Source organism: Sceloporus undulatus, chromosome 1, assembly GCF_019175285.1.
Source record: "Sceloporus undulatus isolate JIND9_A2432 ecotype Alabama chromosome 1, SceUnd_v1.1, whole genome shotgun sequence".
Taxonomy (NCBI): domain Eukaryota; kingdom Metazoa; phylum Chordata; class Lepidosauria; order Squamata; family Phrynosomatidae; genus Sceloporus; species Sceloporus undulatus.
Window position 1 is genome coordinate 218,570,209 of NC_056522.1, and position 10,119 is coordinate 218,580,327.

The 10,119-nt window shown below is 57.4% G+C and overlaps 1 protein-coding gene across 4 annotated transcripts in view; it reads left to right on the plus strand.

Moving 5' to 3' along the window:
• Nucleotides 1-4,430: 4,430 nt before the first annotated feature.
• Nucleotides 4,431-10,119, plus strand: part of NR4A2 (nuclear receptor subfamily 4 group A member 2) — a 15,426-nt gene continuing 9,737 nt past the window's right edge. For 2 of the 4 annotated variants that reach the window (XM_042471786.1, XM_042471810.1), the window contains exons 1-3: nt 4,431-4,696; nt 6,801-6,907; nt 7,882-9,008. In XM_042471786.1, coding sequence (XP_042327720.1) covers nt 7,884-9,008 — 1,125 coding nt within the window. In that variant the 5' untranslated portion in view covers nt 4,431-4,696; nt 6,801-6,907; nt 7,882-7,883. Of the gene's footprint in view, nt 4,697-6,800; nt 9,009-10,119 lie in introns of all 4 variants that reach the window. The other 2 variants (XM_042471793.1, XM_042471802.1) reach the window with 2 other exon arrangements.

Genomic DNA, 10,119 nt, shown 5'->3' on the forward strand with positions numbered 1-10,119 from the left:
TGGATTTTGGGGGACCAGGGTTCGAAACCCCTGCTCAGGCCTCGAGCAAGCTCCACCCTCCCAGCCTGAAAACCGTCTCAGAGCAGGGCGACCAGGCGTCCTCCTTTCCCAGGACACGTCCTACATTTCAACCTTCCGTCCAAGAGGAATGTTAAAAACGTCCTCCAGTTTGACCACTACAAAGAAGCAGGAGTTCACCTTCATGTTGGCCTTTCTAGCTTTTATTTTTCTGCAGCGTCCTCCATTTCGCGGCGCCTTAGTCCTCCTTTGCAGTTGTGAGACCAGGTCCGCCTGTCTCAGAGGGCAGCCTTTGAAGAGCCACTCTAGTGTAGTGGTCTGAGCATTGGGTTCAAATCCTGCCCAGGTTTGCAAAATCATCATCATCATGGGCAAGTCACACTCTCTCAGCCTCGGGACTCTGCTCTGGGCCCACAACAAACTCCAGCTCCCAGAATTCCATAGCTTTGAGCCAGGGCAGTGAAAGCGGTGCCAAACCGGTTTATTGCTGCAATGTGGATGCAGCCTTACTTTACACCACTGACACTACCTACCCCCCAGACCCAAAGTTTCTCCCCGTGGTGGGGAGCCAGTCCCTTCCCTTCCCTTCTGAGCAGGTGACGCGCAAGAGCCGAAGCCCGTCACGGGAGGGAGGCTGTCACGCGTGTCGGGCGCGGAGGAGGAGGAGGAACTTGGTGACGGGCGAGTGAGGCACTTTCTCCGCTGTGGAAATGGCCTTTAGTCAGGAGGAAGGAAGCCGGAGGAGGCGCCTTCTCCCTCCACGCTTTCTCCCTCCGGCAGGGTGACCAGCCCTCCTCTTTTTTCCAGGGCCTCTCCTCCATTTCCTGGAGCTTCTGTCTAGAAAGGAATCCCAAAATGTCCTCCACTTTGAGCATAACCAGCGTGGCCAGAGATCCTCCTCCTTTTCCAGGACCTGTCCTCCATTTCCACCTTCTGTCCAGAAAGGAATCCGAAAATGTCCTCCACTTGGGCCATGACTAGGGTGACCAGAAGTCCTGCTCTTTTTCCCCCAGGACTTGCCCTCCATTTCCACCTTATGCCCAGGAGGGATTCCAAAATGTCCTCCACTTTGAGCATGACCAGGTTGACCAGAGGTGGTCCTCCTCCTTTTTCCAGGACCTGTCCTCCATTTCCGCCTTCTGTTCAGGAAGGAATCCCAAAGCCTTCTCCATTGCTTGCAGCATGACCAGGGTGACCAGAGGTCCTCCATTCCAAAACGCCCTCCATTTTAGGCATGGCTAAGAAGCAGGCATTTATGGATGCGTTTTTAGCTTTATATTTGGCCATGTCCTTCATGACAGGGTGACCAGCCGTCCTCCTTTTCCAGCGCCTGTCCTCCATTCCCACCTCCTGTCCGGGAGGAAGTCCAAAAGGCCTTTTCCCCTTTTGCGCATGACCAAGAAGCAGGGCTTTTGAGCTTTGCATTGGGCCAGGGCCTCCTTTGATCTTGGGGGGAGGGGTTCCTCCATTCCGCGCTGCCTTGGAGCTGACCCTGCCCTCAGGGCCCCAGAAAGAGCGACAGGGGTCGCCTTTCCCGGCGGCGTCTTAGCCACCCTTTCTGCCCCAGCACCTGCCCGGCGTACTTTTGTTGCACCCCCTTCGTGTTTCTGAGCCCCTGCCTGAGGCGACGTCTGCCCCACAGAAAGCGGCCTCTCCGACTTTTTCGCCCCAAGCCCAGCCCTGTTTGCCCCCCACTGAGGCAGCAAGGGGACCCTCCTGGCTGGGAGACCCCCTCCTCGAGAGGAATATCCCCCACTCACCTCAGTGGCATGTGAAATCCCGCCTTTTCCTCACAGAACCCTGGTTCGCAGCCTGAGGGGACACAGCCCTCATCCTGAGGAAGAGCCCTTTCCCAGCTTCTTTGGGCACCTTTTGGGGAACCTCTTGGGCCCCTTTCTCTTCCTTCCCGCCAATTTTATTTCTGAGCTCCCCAGCGTGGTGCAGTGGTCTGAGCACTCGGCTCCAAAACCCACTGGCCTGGTCTTGGGCAAGTCACACTCTCTCAGCCTCAGAGGATGGCGATGGCAAACCCCGTTTTGAAGATACATGCCAAGAAAACCCCACGATAGTAGGGTCGCCATGAAGGCGCACAACAAGAACAACACTTCTAGTACATAGGGAATATTTCCCAAGGCTGTGTGTGTTTGTGGGTCAGAATGACCGACGTTTGTCCCACTAAAGAGCTTCCCACTCGGGTCTCACTTTCCCTCGCGTGGAGAAGGACACCAGACATGCGGCCTTGCAAAGCCAAGCTGCCGCAAACGTCCAATGCTTTCCTTCTCCTCTCCCTTTCTGCTTCCTCTATACACACACCTCTCTGTTTTCCGCTTAGCTGGACAGTCTGATCGTTTGTCAAGCCTCTGGGGATGGAGGAGGGAGGCAGGGAGGGAGACCAAAGAGAGATAAGGCTTCGGGACGTAAGCCCGGCTGGCAAGGCTTGTGCAACCTGTTGACGGCTTGCAAAGGATGGCCCGGCTGCGTCAATGCATTCCTGGCTCCTCACCTGCGCAGGGGAGAAGAGGGCGAGGGCCAGGCAGGCAGAGACATCCTTCCTGGCCAGCAGAAGAAGCTTCTCCTCATAAGGGAGACCCATGGAGCTGAAGGGGGCTGCCTCCCGCCCGGGGGAAGGGGCTGTACAGTTGGCCCTCCATAGCCATGGATAAAAAATCCGTGAATATGGAGGAATGACGGTACACACCCTTCCCCGAGGGGGAGAATTACGTCTATGTATCTATTTACAGACAGAGATAGAGATAGAGATCTATCGACAGGTCTAGATCTACTTCTAGATATACTGTCATTCCAAACTTATTTCATTGTTGTGGTTCTTGTGTGCCTTCAAGTCATTTCTGACTTATGGCGACCCTAAAACAACCCTATCATGGGGTTTTCTGGGCCAGAGAGGAGGTTTGCCGTTGCCTTCCCGTGAGGCTGAGAGAGTGTGACTTGGACAAGGTCCCCCAGTGGGTTTCCATGGCTGAGCTGGGAACTGAACCCTGGTCTCCAGAGTCATCGTCCAGCCTTCAAAACCACGCTGGCTGCCATTGTATTTAAAGGGACTTGAGCCTCCACGGTTTTCTGGTATCCATGGGGGTCTTGGAAGCAAACCCCAGCGGATACCAAGGGCCCACTGTAGAGAGTTGCATGACTGGATCTGACCCAGGTGGTGCCTCCAAAGCAGCACTCGAGTCTCCCAGGGAAGTCTGAGGCCCAGGCCTAAGGGAACACATCATGGGCAGAAAGGGAAGGATTGGCAAGCTCTGGAAATGCTCCCCTCAGTCTTTGACAACCTGAGAAGGGAGGAGAAGAGTGGCAAGCATTCCTTCTTTGCTTAGACTCTCTGCCTTCCGGGCGTCCTCCCTGCCTTTGAGGGCGGGGTGGGGGTGGGAGGAGAAGGGGGAGTCGTGTTGGAGTAGGGCTCTGGAGAGCAGGGTTGGGTTCCCAGCTGGGCCATGAAGCCCACTGTGCAACCCTGGGCGAGTCACGCCTTCTCAGCCTCAGCTCATGGCCATAGCAAGCCTCCTCTGAACAAACCTTAAAACGCGGGAGAGGTTGGCCTTAGGGTCTCCGAAAGTCGGAAACGACTGGAAGGCATACAGCAACAAGAGCAGCAACCCTCCCTTAGGGTCCTCTTTTTCCAGGACACGGTCCTACACTTCCACCTTCTGTCCAGGAGGGATTCCACAACGTCCTCCATTGCGAGCGCGAGCGATGGGTTGCTGTTTGTTGTGTCTTTGTTGTGCCCCTTTGGTCCGGCACACAGGTCCTCCATTTCCCTCCCCTGGGTGCCCCTGCCCTCCTTGCAAAGGCGGATGGGCGGGAGGCTGGGCTTGGCCACCTTAAGAAGAAGCGGCCCTGCGGCTGATGTCACGTCGGAAATTTACCAAAGGCAGCGGCAGCCAACGGCGGGAGCCAGCCAGCCCCTCTGGCGTCTGATTGGGCGCCCGGCCCTGACGCGCACTGACGCTGGCCCGCCGCGGCGCAGGTTGGCTGGCCCGGCCCCAGCCCACATAAACAAAGGCACATTGCACGGCGGAGGGCCACTCCGTCCGGCTCCCACGCCGCCGCGCAGCCCCGCGCCTCCCTTCCCCAGAGCCAGCAAGCAAGGAAGGAAGGCAGGAGCCCCGCGGCAGGGGGGGAGGCCAGGGAGAAGCAAGGAAGGAAGGAAGGAAGGAGAAAGAAAGAAGGAGGGAGAGAGGGAGGCAGGGAGAAGGAAAGAGAGAGCTCCAAAGGGAAGGAAAAAAGAAAGAAAGAGCGCAAAGAAGGAAGGGAGGAAGGAAGGAAGGAAGGAAAGATCCAGGGAGAAGGAAAGAGGGAGCGCCAAACGGGAAAGAAGGAGAGAAAGACAGAGGGAGAAGAAGAAAAGAGGGAGAGCTAAGAGAGAAAGGAAAGGGAAGTAGAAGAAGAAAAGAGGAAAAGAGAGAAGGAGAAGGAAGGAACGCCAAGAAGGAAATAAGGAGGGAAGGAGGGAGGGAGAGAAAGAGAGAAAGAGAAGGAAAGAGGGAACGCCGAGAGGGAAAGAAGGAGAAGGAGAAGCGGAGGCAAGGCAAGGCGCTTCGCCGCTTTCTCTGGCCGCCTCCTCCTCCGCCGCCGCCGCGCTGTCCTTGGGAAGCCGAGCTACTTCCAGCGGAATGAATGAAAGAAGGAATGAATGAATGAAAAAGACTCCGCCTAAGAGGTAAGGGGATCGCGGGGCTTTGGGAACAGAGGGGCAGAGGGGGGGGGGGCCCTCTGGGCCCTTTCCCCCTGGGGGGGGGTTTCCGGGGGGGGGTTTTTTTTTAAAGTAAGGGGGGCGCTTGGAAAGGGGGCTGGGCTGGGGGCAAGAGGAGAGAGGGAGGGAGGGATGGAGGGAGGGGGTGGCGGAGGCAAGTGAAGCCCCCTCCGAGCCGCCTTCGCTGGAAGGACCTCGCCTGGCCGCTCGGATCTGGGGCTCTTTCCCCTTCGCTGCTGCCAAGATCAGGGTGAGCAGAGGTCCTCCCCGCAAAAGAGGGTACAAGACACTGCAAAATGTAGAACAGTCCAGAAAAATGGAGGACATGACTAAAGAAACGCTTAAAAACTCTCCTTTAAAGAGAAAGGCATGCGTCTTAGACCTGCTCCAAATGGAGGGCGTTTGGGAATTCTTCTTGGAGAGAAGGTTGCAATGGAGGACAGGTCCTGAGAAAGGAGGGCGCCTGGTCAGCCTGCCGGGATCGTCAAGGGGTTCGGTTTGGGGGAGGTCCCGTCCTCCTCTCCGTGGCCTCGGCCCCAGGTTTCTTCTGGCTTCAACTGCAGACAGGAGAAAAGTTGTGGCGAAGTTCGAGAGGGCTGGGGGAGGGGGTCCGGGGGGGGGGGGGGTCTCTGGTGATCTGAGGGGGGAAGGGGACCCTGCACCCTCCGAGCCCGACATGGGGGGTGGGAGCCCAAAGAGCAGGAGAAAAGAGCGGCTAGCCCTCCTCTTCCCGGACTTCCTAGCCATAAAGGGGTGTATCAGGGGGGTGGCGAGGGGCCAGCAGAGTCCGAAGGGAAGCCAAGGGGAGTGGGCAGAGCCAGTGAGCTGAACAGGGGAACAAGTTGCCAGCACTGGTACTTTGGCCGCTTTGCAAAGTTCTCGGGCGGAGATGGCAGGGAGCTGGGCATCCTTGGGAAAAGCCCCTGGTTGTTGTTGCTGCTGTTGTGGTGGTTTCAAAGAGAGAGAGGTTGCTCTGCGTCAGCTGCGGAAGCGGTAGGCGAGGGATTCCTTTCCCTGGCGGAACTGAGAGGAGTTCCCCTTGGAGGGGCGCATCCCTTGACAGCCCTCGCCCTCGCCCTGCCTCTTGCCGCCGCTTCCCTGCCCGCTTCCTGGGCCTTGGATCGCCGCTCTCTGGGTGCCTCCCGGGGCCAGGGCTGGCAGGACTCCTTTCCCGCCTTGAGTCGGACCAGTCTTGGCAGCTAGCGGGGGAAAGGCTAGGGGGAGAAAGGGGAAAGGAAGGGGGTCATCAAGTGGACACCCTGATGGTGATGATGATCATAATGATGATGAAAAGAATCTAATTCCAGTAGATTCCAAAGGACTGACTTGACTTCCAAATAAGCTTTGGAGCGTTTGATGCAGGAAAGCGTATCTGTGGACACGTGTCTGTGTATCTGTACGTGCGCATGTAGACACGCGGCGCAATGAAAGCTGCTTGATACTGTGGTCGTACAAAGAGGGCAAAGAAGGTGGTATGACGTCTCCATCCATCCTCATTCACACATACGTACACATATGTTTATGTATATTCAGATATACATATATGTACAAGTATACTCATATATATATATATATATATATATATTCATACATATATGTGTATGTGTGCATATTCGTATATACAATACACATGCACTATATCTTGTACAGTATGTGTATACAGTATTCACATATAAACGTATATGTATATTTATATCCACATATACACGTACATATGTGTATGTTCACATATACACGTATATGTCTATGTACGGTCACATGTTCACATATATGTATGTTCATATATACACTTATATGTCTATATATATTCACATAGACATATACGTATATGTATCCTGAACAAATGTATACACTTGCGGCGTGTATTAACTTTCACGCGAACTTAGTTCCTCCGTTTCTCTGTATGTATGTATGTATGTATGTATGCATTTGTATCTTCCTGGGAAGGCTTGCCCCTTGGGATATGGGGGGGGGGTCTTGCCCCGTTTCCCTGCCTGTCCCTTGGAGGCGAGGTGGCAAAAGCGGGGCACTAACCCTTTTCTCCCTCGCCCTCTCTCTCTCTCTTTCTCAGGCCGGAGTCAGGCTCCTTTGGCCCCAGTCTTGGGAACCTGTCCCTCCGCTGAACCCCGACGCTGTCCGCCTTGCATTCCTCCGAAAACGCCTCTCGCTCGGCTGAAGGTGGGTGAGTGGCTGACTATTCCTCCTCTCCCAGAGAATAAATAAACCTGCCTCTTTATATTTTTACACACACACACACACACACACACACACACACACACGTATATATGACCTCTTGCTGGGTCGCGACGAAGAAGACGTCCTTCCCTTTGGGGCGATCCAAAGAGTTGGGCTGTCACCCAAAATTGGGGAAGGCAGGAAAGAACGGATGTGTGGGTGGGGATGGAAGGGAGCATAGGGGGAGGCGGAAAGGTGGGGCCCACTACACCCCCCCCATACACTCCAGCGCTGTCCCTCCTCGGCCTCCCTGGGCTGGTTTGGGCTTGGAGGGCAGCCCCTGTCGGCCTCCCCCTCCGACGGCGACCCCTTCCTCCTACTCAACCCCCCTTCCTCCCACTACCTCTATAGACACCCCACCCTCTCCTCCCCTGCCCAGTTCTCTACTTGGACCACCTCCCCTCCTGCCCCACTGGGCATATAGCCTTCCCTTTGCAGCCTCTTCCTGCCCTCCAACTCTTTCTCTCTTGAACCCCATCCCAGTTCCCTCCCTAACCCCGGTTTGTTCCTACCCCGCTACCTTAACTTCTCCACCCCACTTCCTCGGTTATAATGATCCTGATCTCTTCCTGAACCCATTCCCAATGCCCCCCTCCCCCCCCCCCCCCCCGTTAGGTTTCCTCCCGGGCTTTCCACTTTACCTCCCTTCACCCCATTTCCTCTGCCATCCTGATCTCTTTCTGCTCTCCAACTCTTGAGCCCCTTCCCAACCTCCTCCTTGCCACTCCACCCCGCTTCCCTCTTTTAACTCCCCCCCATCCCGGTCCTGATCCTGACCCACTGGGGCTGGGAGGGTGAAAAGGGCATGCATGGGAAGGGGACCTCATGGATGAAGTGTTTGTGTGGGGGATTCTGGCATCCCGTCTGAGCGTGTCCTTGTCCTCCTTGTCCTCCTTGTGGCGCCGTGCCCCTTGCAGCCATGCCCTGCGTCCAGGCTCAGTTCGGGTCCTCGCCGCAGGGGGCCAGTCCGGCCACGCAGAGCTACGCCTACCATCACTCGGCGGCGGCGGCGGCAGCGGCAGCAGCGGCGGCGGCGGCGGCGGCCGGGGAATACTCGTCGGGGGACTTCCTGACGCCCGAGTTCGTCAAGTTCAGCATGGACCTCACCAACACCGAGATCACGGCCACCACTTCTCTCCCCAGCTTCAGCACCTTCATGGACAACTACGGCGCCGCCGCTGCCGCAGCCGCCGCCGGCTACGACGTCAAGCCGCCCTGCCTCTACCAAATGCCCGCCCAGCCCCCGTCCGCGCCCGCCATCAAGGTGGAAGAGCTCCCCATCCACGGACACGGATACCCGCCGCCTCCGCCCCCTCCGCCGCCTCCTCCGCCGCCTCCACCGCCTCCTCCACAGCAGCCCCCCGGCGGGGCTCCGGGGCCAGCCAGCGAGGACCTGGCCGTCTACTACAAGCCCTGCTCCTCGCCTCCTCCGCCTCCTCCTCCTCCTCCGCCTCCTCCTCCGCCAGCCTCGGGTTTCGGGCCGGGCCAGAGCGTGTGGGACGAGGCGGGCCCTCTGCACGGCTTCCATCACCACCACCACCACCACCACCCCCATCATCCCCACCACCCCCAGGGCTATGGGTCCGGCGGAGGAGGAGGAGGAGGAGGCGGGGTAGTGCCCAAGAGCGGCCCGACGGCGGTGCCTCGCCTCTCGCTCTTCTCATTCAAGCAGTCTCCGCCGGGGACGCCCGTGGGCAGCTGCCAGATGCGCTTCGAGGGCCCCCTGCACGCCCTGCCCCTCAACGGGGAGCCCTCGCCCCACGGCGGGCCCCACCACCACCACCATCACCACCACCACCATCACCACGACGGACAGGGCCCCGCCTTCGCCCTGCCCAGCCCCATCCGAAAGCAGGCCGCCGCCGCCGTGGGCTTCCCGGGGCTCCAGCTGGGCCACCCTTCGCAGCTGCTGGACGCCCAGGTGCCCTCGCCGCCCTCCCGGGGCTCGCCCTCCAACGAGGGGCTCTGCGCTGTCTGCGGGGACAACGCCGCCTGCCAGCATTACGGAGTCCGCACCTGCGAGGGCTGCAAGGGCTTCTTCAAGGTGAGTCAGACCCGGGAGCCGGTGGGTGGCTGGGGGACTCTCAGGCCCAAAACTCACTGCAGAGATAACCCAGGTTGAGGCCCTGGCTCAATGCCTCTAAGACCGAGGTTTCTATCAACGAAGGAGATGCTGGCCCCTTTAGGAGCCCAGCTCTTTACTCGGATTCTGGGGAAGTGTACTTTTTAGCTTTCTCTGTCAGAGAGCTCTGGGGCCACAACGAACTACAGTTCCCAGGATTCCCCAGCAAGGGCAGTTAAAGCGGTCTCAAACTGGATTATTTCTGGAGTGGGATTTGGACCAGAGAGAATGAGAGAGAGAGAGAGAGTGTGTGTGTGTTTCTGGAGGTGGGGTACCATGCCAGTGTGCCATCTCCCCCTTGCCCACTGCCAGCGCCCCCTTTCCTGCACCTGCTGCCCCATCCATCGCCTTTCACCTTAGTGGGGGTCCACTTTCTGCAGAATGTGGGGTCTATGCACCTTCTTCACCGAAAAGCGGTATAGAAATGTGCTTGCTCTTGCTGTCCTTCAGGTCGACCGTATGGCCACCCCATCAACTTCGTAGGGTTTGGCAAGGAAGACTCGGGCGTGGGTTTCGCAGCCCCTAGTATTCAGAGCCTAGTATTCGTTGTAGCCTCCCATTCCAGAATTAACTAGGGCTGGCCCTGCTTAGCTTCCCAGATCAAGCGGGATCTGGTGCCTTTATTTGGGTCCTTCCACAGATTGCAACCAATATGAACGGCTGTCTCTCTGATTTTTGCCTAGGAGAATGATGCGATGATTCCCGACATTAACCAGAACGGATTTGCCCCTCCCCCCATCTTTGGGGCTCATCCACCTTTGTGTGGGAAGGGTAGGAGAGGTGGCTCCACCTGGAGACTCCATCCTTTCATTCCGTGTTAGATAATCCAGAATAACTACGGCCTTCTGGTTGCCAGTAGCCGTAGCCCTCATTCCTCTTGAGAAGGTGCTTTGAGGAGCCAGCGCTTGGCCCTTTCTTTTTTCACCCAGGGAAAAGAGCAGGCCCCAACCAAAGAGCCAAGCCTTTCTTCCCTCCCCTAGAAAGTTACTTTTTATTAGGGTAGTCGCCTGGGCTCACCACAGCGCCTCCATTT